Source organism: Chlorocebus sabaeus, chromosome 16 (assembly GCF_047675955.1).
Source record: "Chlorocebus sabaeus isolate Y175 chromosome 16, mChlSab1.0.hap1, whole genome shotgun sequence".
NCBI lineage: Eukaryota > Metazoa > Chordata > Mammalia > Primates > Cercopithecidae > Chlorocebus > Chlorocebus sabaeus.
The window spans coordinates 77,546,420-77,563,294 of record NC_132919.1 but is presented as its reverse complement, the minus strand read 5'-3'; the positions used below and the strand labels follow the sequence as shown (position 1 = coordinate 77,563,294).

Here is a 16,875-nt window from a genome sequence, read left to right as displayed (position 1 = left end):
AGGTTATGGTCTGACTTCATTCTTTGCATGTGGCTATCCAGTTATCTCCATGCCATTTGCTGAAAAGACCATTCTTTCACCCGGTTGGGTGCAGCAGCTCATGCCTCTAATCCCAGCATGCCTATAATCCCTTTGGGAGGCCGAAGCAGGCAGATCACTTGAGCTCAGGAGTTCGAGACCAGCCTGGCCAACATGGTGAAACCCTGTCTCTACCAAAAAATACAAAAATTAGCTGGGTGTGGTGGCACACACCTGTAATCCCAGCTACTCAGGTGGCTGAGGCATGAGAATCCCTTGAACTTAGGAGGCAGAGGTTGTAGTGAGCCGAGATCACACCATTGCACTCTAGCCTGAGTGACAGAGTGAGAAAATGTCTCAAAAAAAAATTAAAAAGATTTTTCTTTTATCAACTGAATTGTTTTACCAAGCTTATTGGAAACAATTGACCATAAATGTGTGGGTTTATTTCTGGACTCTCAATTCTATTCCATTGATCAGTATGTCTATCCTTATGCCTGTATCACACCATATTGATTACTGTAGCTTTGTAGTAAGTTTTGAAATTAGGAAGTGTGAATCCTAATTTTTCAATGTTGTTTTGGCTATTCTGGGTCCCCTGTATTTCCATATGAATTTTAGGATCCACTTGTCAATATCTGCAAAAAAGGCATCTGGGATTTTGATAGGAATTGTGTTGAATTGTTGAATCTTCATATCAATTTGGAGAGTATTGCCATCATAGCAATGTTAAGTCTTCCAATCCATGAACACGGGATGCCTTTCCAATTATTTAGGTCTTTAATTTGTTTCAATGTTTATAGTCCTAAGTGCACAAGTCTTGTACTTGTGTGTGTATGTGTGTTGTGAAGATAATCGTTTTATTAATTTTATTTTTGTGTTGTTCATTGCCAGTGTATACCAATACAATTCATTTTTAGACATTGATCTTGTATAATGCAACCTTACTGACTTTATTGGTTTTAGTGGGTTTTCTATGTGTGTTTGTGTGTAGACTCCTAACGATATTCTATATGCTAGATCATGTCGTCTGTTAATATAGTTTTACTCTTTTTTTTCAATCTTCTTCCTTTTCCTTTTTAAAATTTTATTTCTTTCAAAGATTTTATTTTTAAAATCTTTTTGCCTTTTATTTCTCTATCTTGCCTAATTTCCCAGGTAGGCCTTCCAGCACAATGTCGACTAGAAGTAGTGAGAGTGAATATCTTTGTCTTGGTCCCAGTCATATGGGGGAAAGCTTTCAGTCTTTCACAATTAAATTTGTGGGGTTTTTTTTTTTAAGTTGTTGGTTTCTCATATATGCCATTTATTAGACTGAGGAAGTTCCTTTCCATTTTTAGTTTAGTGAATGTTTTTATTTTGAAATGCTGTTGGATTTGTTAAATGTCTTTCTGCATCTTTTGAGATGATCTTGTGTTTCCTGTCTTTTATTTTACTAATCTAGTGTCTTACATCGATCTGTTTTCATATGTTGAACCAGTCATGCATTCCTGAGATGAGCCCCACTTGGTCATGGTGTACAACTCTTCTTACATGTTGTTGGGTTCAGCTTGCTAGTATTTTGTTGAGGATTTTGGGGTCTATTCAAAGGGATCTAAAGTTTTATTTTCTTGTAATGTTTTCATCTTGTTTTTGTTTCAACAAATGACTTTTATACAAAGTCAAAAGCAAAACACATTAAAAAAAAAGACTGATGCCGGGCGCAGTGGCTCAAGCCTGTAATCCCAGCACTTTGGGAGGCCGAGACGGGCGGATCACGAGGTCAGGAGATCGAGGCCATCCTGGCTAACCCGGTGAAACCCCGTCTCTACTAAAAAATACAAAAAACTAGCCGGGCAAGGCGGCAGGCGCCTGTAGTCCCAGGTACTCGGGAGGCTGAGGCAGGAGAATGGCGTATACCCGGGAGGCGGAGCTTACAGTGAGCTGAGATCCGGCCACTGTACTCCAGCCTGGGCGACAGAGGGAGACTCTGTCTCAAAAAAAAAAAAAAAAAAAAAAAAAGACTGATAAGTTTCTAAGGATTTTCCAGGGGATAAAGGGAAATTAGCATATATTGGACCTGCTGCATGTCTCAGACACTTGGCTTAGTGGTTTCCCTGAGGATTGAAGGGAAGCCACCTGGAGGAAGTAGGGTTTGAGCGGGGCCTTGGAGAGCAGGAAGAATCAAAAGAGAGGGACAGAGCAGAGGGACCCACATAAGCAAATCCTGGAGAGAGGAGGTCCTGGGGTATGGAAAGGAAGTGAGCTGTCATGTTTGCCTGTGATCTAGTGGGGGCGTGGTAAGGGACATACTGGATTGAAGAGTGTTCCCTCAAATTCATGTCCACCTGGAAACTCAGATTGCAATGTTACTTGGAAATAGAGTCTTTGCAATTAGTCAAGATGAGGTCATTCTGGATTAGGGTGGTCTCTAATCCAGCGAGTGGTATCCTTCTAAGAAGGGAAAACAGAGACACAGTAGACCCATACACGGAGGGAAGAAGGCCACATAATGATGGAGCAGAGACTGGAGCGATACAGCTGCAAGCCACGGAAGGCCACAGATGCCAGGAACTGCCTGAAGCTGGGGAGACTCAAGGGAGGAGTCTCCTAGACTTTCAGAGGGAATGTGGCCTGCTGGCACCTTGGCTTCAGGCTTCTGGTGTCCAGAAGTGTGAGAGAACACATTCGTATTGCTTTAAGCCATGCAGCTGTGGTGTTTCCTGCAGCCGCCCTAGGAAACTCATACTAGGGAAAATGAGGAAAGAGGCATCCAGGCCAACGTGTGGGGTGGGCTCAGTACCCATCTATGGATGGGAGTTTGACTGGCAGACAAAGCTGACTGTTGATAGTTTCTGAGCCAGGAGCAGGGGTGAAGGGGAGAAGTGGACATGGTTGCAGGGGCATTCTTTCATAGATGTTGTTTTTAGCGTGTTGTCTTCTTTTCCAGTCATTATGACCGCTGTCTCTGGAAGGCATATGCCGAAAGAGTCAGGAACGTGAGCTTCCCATCGGCCACGCCTAACTGTCCGTCCTGCCCTGCTGTGGGCCATTCTGAAACCTGAGGACATGATTCCTGGCCTCGGTCTCCTTAGCTATAAAATGGGGTTAGTGCTGTCTCACCCACAGGGTTTACATAAGGAAGTCTCCATAGCAATTAGGAGAGCTCCTGGCACACAGGAAGCTCCAATAAATGGTAGCCATGACGATAATTGGTTATTTTGCTTCACCTTTTTCCTTTCTAAATTATTATTTTTTAAAATATGATATTAAAAGACACACAGGCTTCTTTTTAAAAAAATTAGTACAGGCCAGGCGCGGTGGCTCACACTTGTAATCCCAGCACATTGGGAGGCCAAGGCAGGCAGGTCATTTGAGGTCAGGAGTTCGAGACCAGCCTGGCCAACATGGTGAAACTCCGTCTGTACTAAAATTACAAAAAAATTAGCCAGGCGTGGTGGCACATGTCTGTAATCCCAATTACTTGGGAGGCTGAGGCAGGAGAATCACTTGAACCTGGGAGGCGGAGGCTGCAGTGAGCCACCAAGATCACGCCGCTGCACTTCGGCCTGGGTGACAGAGTAAGAGTCCGCCTAAAAAAAAAAAAATTGGTACAGAAAATTAACTTATGATTTCTGATTATCAAAATGATACATTATGCCTTTTAGAAAATTCTTTTAATGCGATGAAAGTATATTATAGACATGCCATCTAGATATGATCATTATTATAGTTTTAGTATTATTTTCTAATTCTACATTTGCATAGATATACCTGTCAATCTATATTATATATAAAACAGTATTGATAGCATTTTTAAAATAGTTTTGCATCCTACTTTCTTCATTCAGCATAATAGTGTGAGGATGTCTCTGGTCATCACATACTTTTATTAAATATTTTATAGTTGCTTAATGGTGTTGCATCATATGAATGTGCCACAATATATTGAAGTATTCTCCTATGGTTGAAAATTTAGCAATAGTACTGAGAGTTGAATATTGGTGGTTTTTTTTACAACTTTCTTGAAGTATAATTGTACAATCAACCACATGTGTTTAAAGTGCACAATTTGATCAGTTTGGACACATATAATATACACTCATGGAGCCATCGTCACAATCAAGATAATGAACAGATCCATCACCCCCAGAAGTTTCTTCATGTCTCCCAATGTCTTATCTGCAATTTGGCAATGATTTCTTGGATATGACACCAATAGCACAGGCAATTAAAAAAATAAACTGGACCTCATGAAAAATTTAAAAATGTGTGCATCAAAATATAGTATCAGCAGGGTATAAAGGCAACCCACAGAATGGGGGAAAATATTTGCAGGTCATATATGTTTAATAAGGAATAATTGCCCAGGATATGTAGAGAACTCCTAAAACTCAACAACAATTAAAAAAAAAAAAAAAAAAAAAAAAAAAAAAAACAGTAACTGGCTGGACATGGTGGCCCACGTCTGTAATCCCAGCACTTTGGGAGGTTGAGGTAGGCAAAATCACCTAAGGTCAGGAGTTCGAGACCAGCCTGGCCAACATGGTGAAACCCCGTCTCTACCAAATATACAAAACTTAGCTGGGCACGGTGGGGTACGTTTGTAATCCCAGCTACTTGGGAGGCTGAGGCAGGAGAATAGCTTGAACCTGGAAAGCAGAAGTTGCCTTGAGCCGAGATCATGCCACTGTACTCCAGCCTGGATGACAGAGCAAGACTCTGTCTCCAAAACAGACAAACAAACAAACACAAAAAACAATCAACCAACCAAACAAACAAACAAAATCAAACCCCAGACAACCCAATTCAAAAATGGTCAAAGGATTCGAAAAGACGTATCTCCAAAGAAGATGCACAAATGCCCGGTAAGCACATGAAGGTACTCAATATCATTAATCATCAGGGAAATGCAAAATCAAAACTCCAATGAATACAACCTCCCACCCATAAGGATGGCTACTATCAAAAAATAAAAAGTAACAAGTGTCGGTGAGGATGTGGAGAAATCGAAATCCCTGTGCATTGCTGGCAGGAATCTCAGGTGGTACAGCTGCTGTGGAAAACAGTATGGCAGTTCCTCAAAAAATGAAAAATAGAATGACCATATCATCCAGCAATTCCATTTCTGGGTATATACCCAAAAGAATTGAAAGCAGGGACACAGATATCTGGACACCATGGCTTCACAGCATTATTCACAATAAGAACATGGAGCAACCCATCAATGGTGGATGAAAAGATAAACAAAATGTGGTCCATCCGTGCAATGGAATATTACTCAGCCATGAAAGGGAAGGAGGCCAGGTGCCGTGGCTCAAGCCTGTAATCCCAGCACTTTGGAAGGCCGAGGCGGATGGACCACGAGGTCAGGAGATCGAGACCATCCTGGCTAACACGGTGGAACCCCGTCTCTACTAAAAATACAAAAAATTAGCCAGGTGTGGTGGTGGGCGCCTGTAGTCCCAGCTACTTGGGAGGCTGAGGCAGGAGAATGGCGTGAACCCCGGCGGTGGAGGTTGCAGTGAGCCGAGACTGTGCCACTGTACTCCAGCCTGGGTAACAGAGTGAGACTCCATCTCAAAAAAAAAAAAAGAGAAAAAAAAAAAAGGGAAGGCAATTCTGATCCACGCTACAGCATGGATGAACCCGGAGGACATTATGCTAAGTGACATAAGTCAGTCACAAAAAGACAGTACTGTATAATTTCACTGAGATTAGGTGCTAAGAGTAGTCAGATTCACTGAGACAGACAGTTGATGTTGCTTGGCGTGTGAAGGTGGCAATGGGAAGCTAATGGGCTTTTTTTTTTTTTTTTTTTTTGAGATGGAGTCCCACTCTGTCACCCAGGCTGTAGTACAGTGGCATGATCTCGGCTCACAGCAACCTCCAGCTCCTGAGTTCAAGCACTTCTCCTGCCTCAGTCTTCCCCAAGTAGCTGGGATTACAGGCGCCCACCACCATGCCTGGCTGATTTTTTTTTTTTTTTGAGACGGAATTTCGCTCTTGTTGCCCAGGCTGGAGTGCAATGGTGCGATCTCGGCTCACTGCAACCTCTGCCTCCTGGGTTCAAGCGATTCTTCTGTCTCAGCCTCCCATGTAACTGGGATTACAGGCTCATGACACCACACCTGGCTAATTTCTGTATTTTTAGTAGAGATGGGGTTTCATCATATTGGTCAGGCTGGTCTCGAACTCCTGACCTCAGGTGATCTGCCTGCCTCTCAGCCTCTCAAAGTGCTGGGATTACAGGCATGAGCCACCGTGAATTTTTGTATTTTTAGTAGAGATGGGATTTCATCATAATGGTCAGGCTGGTCACAAAATCCTGACCTCAAGTGACCCGCCCACCTCAGCCTCCCAGCGTGCTGGGATTGCAGGCGTGAGCCACCATGTCTGGCCTGGAAGCTGCTGTTTAATAGGTATAGAGCTTTAGTTTTACAAGATGAAAAGAGTTTTGGAAATGGAAAGTGATGATCATTGCACAACGTTAGAAATGTATTTAATACCACTGAACTGTACATTAAAAAAATGGTTGAGATGGGGCCAGGCATGGTGGCTCATGCCTGTAGTCCCAGCACTTTGGGAGGCTGAGGCGGGTGGATCACCTGAGGTCGGGAGATCGAGACCAGCCTGGCCAACATGATGAAACCCCATCTCTACTAAAAATACAAGAATTAGCCGGACGTGGTGGTGCGTGCCTATAATCCCAGCTACTTGGGAGGCTGAGGCAGGAGAATTGCTTGAGCCCAGGAGGCGGAGGTTGCAGTGAGCCGAGATCGCACCATTGCACTCCAGCCTGGGCAACAGAGTGAGACGACTCTGTCTCAAAAAAAAAAAAAAAGAGGTTGAGATGGTAAATTTGATGATGGGTATATTTTAACACAATAAAATAATAGGAAAAAGGAAAAAAGTTACATCTGCTTTGCGTCACTCTAGATTCGTTTGCCTTTCCTAGAATTTTACGTAAATGGGATCACACAGTACACGCTCGTTTTTCATCCTGCTTCTTCAATCAGCGTAATAATTTTTTCTTGCGTCCATGTTGTTGTGTGTTACTGCTGAGTAGTATGCCGTGGTATGTACAGACCACAATTCATTACTGCGTTGGCTGTTGATAAACCCTGGGTGGTTTTCAGTTCTTAGCTATTTTATTTTGTTATTTTATTGTTAATTTTAACTTTAATTTTAATTTTTTTGAGATGGAGTTTTACTCTTCTTGCCCAGGCTGAGTGCATTGGCACAATCTTGGCTCACTTCAACCTCCGCCTCCAGGGTTCAAGCAATTCTCCTGCCTCAGCCTCCCGAGTAGCTGGAATTACAGGTGCCTGCCACCACGCCCGGCTAATTTTTTGTATTTTTGGTAGATATAGCGTTTTACCATGTTGGTCACGCTGGTCTCAAACTCCGGACCTCAGGTGATCCACCGGCCTCAGCCTCCCAAAGTGCTGCGATTACAGGCATGAGCCACTGTGCCCGGCCAGTTCTTAGCTATTTTAGATAATGCTGTTACAAACATTTATGTGCAAGTCTTTGCATGTGGACATAACGTTTTTCTCTTGGTAAATACTTGGGAATGGAATAACTGGAAACAGGCATGTGTTTAATTTTTAAGATATTGCTGAGCTGTTTTCCTAAAGTGACTGTGCCATGTTGCATTCCCACCAGCAGTTCGTGAGAGTTCCACTTCCTCCGTGTCCTCAGCAACACTTGCTATAATCAGTCTTGTCCACTGTAGCCATTGTAATAGGTGAGTAAGAGTATCTCATTGTAGTTTTAATTTGCATTTCCCTGACTACAAAGGATGCTGAGTATCTTCTCATGTAGCTTTTTGTGTCTGGCTTCTTTTACTTAATACATCTGAGATGCCTCCATGTCATCATGCATACCAGCAGTTTGTTCCTTTTTATTGCTGAGGCATATGTATTCCCTTGTTCAGATGTACCATTGTTTAGCCATTCACCAGTTGAAAGACGTTTGTGTTGTTTCTTGTTTTTTGCAATGATGAATAAAACTGCTATAAACATTCACACACAGATTTCGTGTGAACATTTTCCATGTATTTTGGGTAAACACCTGGGGGGGATTGCTGAGTCATATGGTAGGGGTGTGTTTGACTTTATAAGACACTGCCGAACAGTTTTCCAGAAAGGTTCTATCATTTAACTTCCCGTCACGTGGTAGGGGAGCTCCGTTACTCTCGCCTCCTGGCCAGCACTCAGTTCAGTTTCATTCCTTTGGGTTTTTTTTGGGTTTTTGGTTTTTTGTTTTGTGGGGTTTTTTTGAGAGTCTCACTCTGTCACTCGGGCTGAAGTGCAGTGGCATGATGTCGGCTCACTGCAGCCTCGCCTCCGGGGTTCAAGCGATTCTCCTGCCTCAGCCTCCAGAGTAGCTGGGATTACAGGGGTACGCCACCACGCCCACTAATTTTTTGTATTTTTAGCAGAAACAGGATTTCACCATGTTGCCCAGGCTGGTCTTGAACACCTGAGCTCAGGTCACCTGCCCGCCTCGGCTTCCCAAAGTGCTAGGATTACAAACTTGAGCTGCCTTGCTCACGGCCTCGTTAATTTGTTTTTCAGTCATTCCAATAGCTGCGTGGCGGATCACGTCATGTTCCTTTAGATTGCATTGAGGTGTCTATTTGCGTTTCTCTAATAATGAATGGTGTTGTGCACCTTTTCATATGCTTCTTGGCCATCTGAATATCTTCTTTGGTGAAATGTCTTTTCAAATATTTTGCCCATTTTTGGATTGTGTTTTCCTTTTTTTTTTTTTTTTTTTTTTGAGACAGAGTCTCGCTCTGTCGCCCAGGCTGGAGTGCAGTGGCCGGATCTCAGCTCACTGCAAGCCCCACCTCCCGGATTCACGCCATTCTCCTGCCTCAGCCTCCCGAGTAGCTGGGACTACAGGCGCCCGCCACCTCGCCCGGCTAGTTTTTTGTATTTTTTAGTAGAGACGGGTTTTCACCACGTTAGCTAGGATGGTCTCAATCTCCTGACCTCGTGATCCACCCGTCTCGGCCTCCCAAAGTGCTGGGATTACAGGCTTGAACTACTGCACCCGGCCAGATTGTGATTTCTTATTACTAAGTTTTGAGGACCTTTTCTATATTCTGTATAGAATGATGATTTAAAACATATTACTGATTTATATGATAAACCCTTTATCATATCAGCATTTGGCAAATATCTTTTTCCCAATCTGTGGCTTATCTTTTTTATTTTCTTAATAATATCTCTTAGAGAGTAGAAGGTTTTCATTTTAATGAAGATTAATTTTTTTTTTTTTCACTTACAGTCGTATGTTGGTGTCTGGTCTAAGAAACCTTTGTCTAACAATACTATTGTATTTTAAGAGTTTCTTATACATACTCTGGATACAAGTTTTTTATTGACTATATGTTTTGTGAATATTTTCTCCCAGTCTGTGACTTGCATTTTTGTTTCCTTTATTGGAGTATTTTGATGAAAAAAAAGTCTTTAATTTTCTAATTTATTATTTCCTTTATAGTTTGTGTTTTTTGTGTTCTATCTAAGAAACCTGGGCCTATTCTAAGGTTACACAGGTTTTCTCTTACAGATTCTTCTGGAAGTTTCCTGTTTTAGGTTTCACATCTAGGTCTGTGATCCATTTTGAGTTAATCTGGGGGAGTGATGGGAGAAAAGAGTTGATGTTAATTTTTTTCATGCAGATATCCTGTTGATCCAGCATCGTTTGATGAAAAGCCATCCTTTCTCCCCTGAATTGTCTTTGCACTTTTGTAAATAATCAATTGATATTTTTGGACCCTGTTATGTTCCACTGATTATTTGCCTATTTCACCATAGTTATCTTTTCACCAATACCAAACTATCTTGATGATAGCTATGTAGGTCTCAAAATCAGATGAATCCTCCAACTTTGTGCTTCTTTTTTATAGTCGCTCTGGTTATACGAGCTCAAAATTTTGGGGTCAGCTTATCAATTTTAGTAAAACTTCCTGTTGGAATTTTGATTGGGCTTGTGTTGAATCTATAGGTCAGTCTGGCAAGATTGTCGTCTTAACCATGTTGACTGTTTTATTCCATGGACGTGGTGCTTCTCTCCATTTCCTAAGATCCTATTTGACTTATCTCAGCAATTTTTGTGTTTTTCAGTATGATGTTCTTGAATGTCTTTTGTCAGGCTTATTCCTAAGTGTTTCATATGGGGATTTTTTTGCTACTGTAAATTTAATGTTTTATTTATTTCATGTTCCAATTGTGCATTGCTACTGTTTAAGAATACAATTAATTTTTCTCTCTTAACTTTTTATCTTGCAATTTTGTGAAATTCAGTTATTAGTTTTAAAGATTGTTTTACAAATTCCAGAAGGTTTTTCAGGTGAACAGTTGTATCAGCTGAAAACAGGGACAGTTTTATTCCTTCTTTTCCGGTCTTTATGCATTTTATTTCCTTTTCTTGTCTGATGCAGAGGCCAGGGCCTCTGTGAGAACATGGACTAGAAGTGGTGGGAGCAGGCATTCTTATCTTGTTCCTGCTCTTGGGGGGAAAAAATTCCATCTTTTACCATTAAGTATGATGCTAACGGTGGAATATCCGTGGGTGCCTTTATCAGTTTGAGGAGCTTCTCTTCCATTCCTAGTTTGTAGACAGTTTTGTCATAAATGAGCATTCAATTTTTGTCAAATGCTTTTCTGCATCTATGCATGTGCGCCTTTATTGTGGGAACCTCTGGCTATTTCCTTAGGATTCATTCCTAGAAATGAAAGTGAAAAGTCAAAATGGATAAACATTTTTAAGCCTTTGGTATCTTGTTTCCAAATTGCCATTCAGAAATATTTGGTCAGGGCCGGGCATGGTGGCCCACACCTGTGATCCCAGCACTTTGGGAGGCTGAGGCAGGTGGATCACGAGGTCAGGCGTTCCAGACGAGCCTGACCAACATAGCGAAACCCCATCTCTACTAAAAATACAAAAATTAGCCAGGCATGGGGGCAGGCGCCTGCAGTCCCAGCTACTTGGGAGACTGAGGCAGGAGAATCGCTTGAACCTGTGAGGCGAAGGTTGCAGTGAACCAAGATCGTGCCATTGCACTTCAGCCTGGGCAACAAGAGCAAAAAACTTCATCTCAGAAAAAAAAAAAAATTGGTCAGTTTCTATTCTTCCTCCCCCTGAGCTGAACGAGAATGTCTGTTTCCCCAAATCCTTTACCGCACTAGATTTTATAATTTGTTAATTGATGCCAATTTCATAAACCACCCCCCCACCATGCTATCCTGTTTATATTTCCATTTATTGCATTACCCTGGGCCTGGAAATTTTATTCATTATTTGTATTTATTCTCTACTAAATTTTTTATTTTCCTTTTGCCCGTTTTCTGTTGGGCATTTATATTTTTCTTTTTAATTTACATACTTTTTTGCATATTAAAGATGTTAATCTTTATCATATGTATGTCCCAGTTTCTTTGGCTATTCATTTTGTTTTGTTGGGGGTTTTTTTCAAATAGATTTTATTTTTTGGAACTGTTTTAGATTCACAGCAAAATTGAGTGAAGAGTACAGAGAATTCTCATCCACTCCCTCCCCCCACACGCACAGCCTCCCCCACCAGAGTGGGACTCGTGTTACAACTCACAAGCCCATACGTCATTGTCACCCAGAGTCCATAGTTTATGTCGACATTCACACTCCATCTTGTACGTCCTATGGGTCTGGACAAATATATAATGACACATGTCACCGTGACCACTCTGGTGTCATACCAGTGTGTCACTGCCCTAAAAGTTCTCCGTGCTTCACCTTCCTACCTCCCCACCAGCTCCTGGCAACTACTGATCTTGTCACCGTCTCCATGGTTTTGCCTTTTCCAGAGTGTCCTAGAATTGAAATCCCACAGGGTGCAGCCTCGTCACACTGGGTCCCTTCGCTTAGTAAACCCCTTCATAAGATTCGTCGAAGCTCCCTCCGTGTTGTTTCACAGCTTGACAGCTCATTTCTTTTTAATGATGAGTAATATATTCCCTCGTCTGGCTGTACCACAGTTATTTAAACGTATTTATCCATTCACCACCGAAGGACATCTTGGTGGTTTCCAGGTTTTGGCAATTATGGGGAACCACCAAAGGGTGTCATTCTTTCCAGCCTCCTCTCCCATCACAGCCTCCTCTCCCAACCCAGCACACCAAGCACACCCTGCCCACTCCTCCAATACCTACAAGTCCCTCCCAGCATACTGTGTCCCGCTCACTGAACGGAGCATGCCAAAATTTCCAGAAACCAGACAGAACACAGAGACTCGCTTTGGCAGTCACGGGTTGAAGGCCCCCTCCCTGCTGCTGTGGCCGGAGAAGGCTGGTCCCCTGGAGGGTCAGCGCCAATTTCTATCCAGGCAAGAGTCCCGGATACAGGGGCCACCGCACACCTCCCCCAGCAATGTGCCTCCGGGCAGAAGTTGGCTTAAACCCTCTCACAACCCCTTAGGGGCAAATTATTTGCATTAATTAATTGATTGATTCATTAATTCAGGACACTGTGCTTGGGACCTACAGCTGGGTTCCCATCGACTTTTTGTTCAGCAAACTCAAAAAGCTCAGGACAAAGAAAAGCAAGAGGAAAGTTAGCAGTTTAGGTATTTTAAATAATGCTAAAATCTGGCCCTGGTGTCTCTAACCTTGAGAACCACAGCTCAATATGTTTGAAGGTGTCTTCCTCCCCCTCAAGCTTTTTCTGAGAGCTGGCCTGTCCTGCGCGTGTCAGTAATCTATTGCTGTGGAACAAATCACCCTCAAACTTAGCAACTTAAAGCAACCACCGGGCCCGGTGCAGGGGCTCACACCTGTAGTCCCAGCACTTTGGGAGGCCAAGGTGGACGGATCGCTTGAACTCAGGAGTTTGAGACCAGCCTGGGCAACATGGCAAAACCCCGTCTCTATAAAAAATACAAAAATTAGCTGAGTGTGGTGGTGGTGGGTGCCGGTAGTACCAGCTACTTGGGAGGCTGAGGCTGGAGGATCGCTGGAGCCTGGGAGGTTGAGGCTGCAGTGAGTTGTGTTTGCACCACCGCACTTCAGCCAGGGGGATAGAGAGAGACCTTGTCTTTAAAAAACAAACAAACAAGAAACCGCTTCTTTGCTCACAGGCCTTTGGTTTGGGCTGGGCTGGGACAGGCTGGTCTGCTGGGCTCCCTGGAATTCACTCAGGTCGTTGCAGCCACCAGGAGGCTTGGTTGCGTGGAGGGTCTGGAGTGGCCTCCGTTGACAGGTGTCGGGGCTCTGGTGCTGACTGCCAGTTGCGTGTGTCTCTCATGAACTCTTGTCTGTCTGTCTTGCCTGTGCCAAGAGGGAGAGTGAGGGGCTGCCCAGGCCCCAGAACTCACCTAACATCATGTTTGCTACATACTATTGGTCAAAAAAGGCCCACCTAGATTCAGGGGTGGAGAGACAGGTGCTATCCTTGATAAGATGAGCTGTGAAGAATTTGAGGCCAGTTCAAATCTCTATCTGTGTGTCTGACGTGGCGTAGTTTACTGTGGTGGAGAGAGAACCCAGTTTTTGTGTTTTCCAGTGATATTGCTGACTTTTTTTCATTATTGCTTTTAAATTTTGGTGGTCTTCAGAAAATGATAGAAATGAAGAACTGCTACATTTCTTAAAGTTTAGCATCTTCTAGTTTTATGTATGAGATATTTTTAACGTAATAGCATCTTGGGAGTTATTGCCTGCAAAACCCATCCTTTCAGTTTTAATGCATCACATAATTTTATGAACAAGCTAAATTATTTGCAGCATATATGAATGTTCTTAAAACCAAATTGCTTTACGTGTGTAGAAAGATAAGCAAAAATAAAACACTGTACATATTTCATTTTCCCTGTAGTTTATTTTCTTTAAACATTTTTTTCTATGACTTCAAAATTCCCAGACACTTTACATTTTCACTTCAGGCATGACTATTAAATGGCTGTGTGTTCTGTGCCAAGCCAGGGCCAGGAGCTGAAGATGAAGAGACACGATGCAACCCCCACTCCACAGCAGCCTTGAGGGGCACCAGACCTCGTCCTCCATGACCACACAGGGTACCTGCCAGACATACCCCAATTAAAGCGAACTGAGGTCTCCATCACCTTCGCTCTAGTTGGAGCCTATGGAACCCAGCTGTAGGTCCCAAGCACAGTGTCTTGAATTAATGAATCAATCAATTAATTAGTGCAAATAATTTGCCCCAAGGGGTTGTGAGAGGGTTTAAGCCAACTTCTGCCCGGAGGCATGTTGCTGGGGGAGGTGTGCGGTGGCTCCTGTGTCCGGGACTCTTGTCTGATTTGAAATTGGCTCTGGCCCTCTAGGGGACCAGTCTTCTCTGGCCACAGCAGCAGGGAAGGGGGCCTTCCACCCGTGACTGCCAAAGCGAGTCTCTGTGTTCTCTCTGGTTGCTGGGAACCTTGGCCTGCCCCGTACGGTGAGGCGGACACAGTGTGCTGGGAGGGACGTGCAGGTTCAGGGGATTCTGCCGTTGGGTGTGGTAAGAAGGCTGGGGGAGGAGGCCGGGAAGGATGCCACCCTCTAATGGCCCCACCCGGTGGGTCAGGCCGGTGGGCAGCACGCGGGGCAGCAGCTCTCCCAGCCACAGCAGCCCCGCGGTGCAGGGAGCAGATGATGAAAGGGGGCACCCATGGGTGCGGTGGGGCCTCAGACCCGAGACCTGCCCTGTATTGTGAGCAACGATTCCGAAGCACAGCTCCACAGGGTCAGAGGTCAGCTTGAGAAGATTTCGGGAGCCCTCGGCCTTCTGGGCCCGTCCATGGCGCAGCCACGGCAGTTTGGGTGATGGGCCCATGTGCCCATCTCTGATCTGGTTTTACCTGACTCCGTTTCCTTGAGAGCCCAGGGACCCCAGCAGTGGGAGGGCCTGTTCAGCTGACTTCCTTAGGCAGGTGAGGAAGAAAGGCCGCCTTCCATTCGCCAGGCCCAGGGCTGTGCCTGACACAGTAGAGGGTTCTAGAAAGGCCAGTCAGGTTTCTCTCTTTGAAGTTCCAAGTGGGGAGGGATTGTGCTGGAACCCTTCAAAGGAGCTTTATTTACTTAGACCTGGTGCTTCTTGGAGGAGGAAGTGCCTCTGGATTGATGGCCTCCAACACTTTATGTTCTGAGCTCAAACAGGAAGCAGGAGCAGTGAATACAGCTGAGTCTCTGTGGGACGCTGCAGTTGGGGTCCAGAACTGAGTCTTGCCTTTACTCTGGTTTTATTTTAGCAGGCATTTGCTAAACATTACTATTAAATCTCAAGAGAGGGTTGGGCACGATGACTCACGCCTGTAATTCCAGCACTTTGGGAGGCCGAGGTGGGCAGATCACCTAATGTCAGGCGGTCAAGACTAGCCTGGTCACCATGGTGAAACCCCATCTGTACTAAAAATATAAAATTAGCCAGTTATGGTGGCAGACGCCTGTAATCCCAGCTACTCGGGAGGCTGAGGCAGGAGAATCACTTGAACCTGGAAAGCAGAGGTTGAAGTGAGCTGAGATCGCGCCATGCACTCCAGCCTGGGTGACAGAGCGAGACTCTGTCTCAAAAAAAAAAAAAAAGAAAAAAGAGAAGAAAAAATCTCAAGAGACAGGATTTAACCTGTGATGTGGCTGAATCCGTATAATAAAATATTTAGCAATTTGGAATGTAACAAACTCATAAAAAATAACAGAATAAATGGGGTTGTCCTGCTGAACTGCAGACAGCTGCACAATATGCTGGTGAGAACATGGGCCACAAAGCTTGGGTTCTAATCTCCGCTCCACCACTTGCCAGCTGTGTGACCTTGGGCAAGTTACTTAACCTCTCTGGGCTTCAGTTGCCTCTTCTTTACAATGGGGTAATACCACTATTCATTTCAGAGGATTTTTGTGAAGATTAAATGCAATAAAAGCACCTGAGAAGCAGTAGCTCAGGGCCAGGCCCATAGTCAGTGTTTTCATAAATGCTCATGACGTTATTAATAGTACTGAAAACCCAAATGTTTCCTAACCAAAGCATAAACTGAACCAGTACTTTTCAGGAGAACAATGAGCTGGTTTAAACCACGGCGGAAGCCCCATGCTATCTAAAATCATCACAAAACAGCTACTTTCAGTAAAGCTCAGCCCCATGCTGTAGGGAAACCAAACCTTGTTATTCTCCTCCTTTTACCCATGGGGAAACGAAGGCTGAGAGAGGCTTGGTGGCTTGGCCAAGGTCACCCAGCGAGGAACCCCAGTCAGTGTGATCTTGGCTCTCAGGACGATGACGACTTACTGCCTCTATTGAAGTGGAATGGAATTTGATCATGAAAATGCTTTCCCATCCAAGTGGAAGTAGAACTGTGCAGTGGGGTTCATACATGCCTTCATTCACAAATGTTTACAGGGCATATTCAGTCGTGCCGGTATGTGTGTTTAAGCTTGTTGTGTAGGTTTAAATGACTTTCCCCATGCCCCCGTCCCCCTCTGGGTGGTGTGGGCAGGGTAATGTGTGGCCATCATCACATGACCTGTTCCACCAGCCCCCCATCCAGCTCCGACACCGGCCTGCGGTTCCCGGACAGCAACGGCCTCCTGCAGACCCCGCGCTGGGACGAGCCGCAGCGGGTGTGCGCCCTAGAGCAGATCTGTGGTGTGTTCCGCGTGGACCTGGGCCACATGCGCTCCCTCCGCCTTTTCTTCAGGTAGGAAGCATCTCTGGACGCCTCCTGGGAGTTGGTCTGTGTGTGCTTGCTTTCCCTGGCAGCCTGTGCTTTGTGGCCGGTGCAGTGCACGGCGTGGGGACGCAGGGCCCTGGATGGAGTCTTCCCAAGCGTCTGCCTTCCTCCCTCACTGATCTTGCGGGCAGCGGTTCCCCGCTGCGGCTCCCTGGCAGTTCTCAGGC

The 16,875-nt window shown here is 44.5% G+C and overlaps 1 protein-coding gene across 5 annotated transcripts in view; it reads left to right on the top strand.

Moving 5' to 3' along the window:
* TBC1D16 (TBC1 domain family member 16) overlaps positions 1-16,875 on the top strand; it is a 101,202-nt gene that overhangs the window by 67,558 nt on the left and 16,769 nt on the right. For all 5 annotated transcript variants that reach the window (XM_008013163.3, XM_037993235.2, XM_073005462.1 and 2 more), the window contains exon 4: positions 16,514-16,675. In XM_008013163.3, coding sequence (XP_008011354.1) covers positions 16,514-16,675 — 162 coding nt within the window. The remainder of the gene's footprint in view (positions 1-16,513; positions 16,676-16,875) is intronic.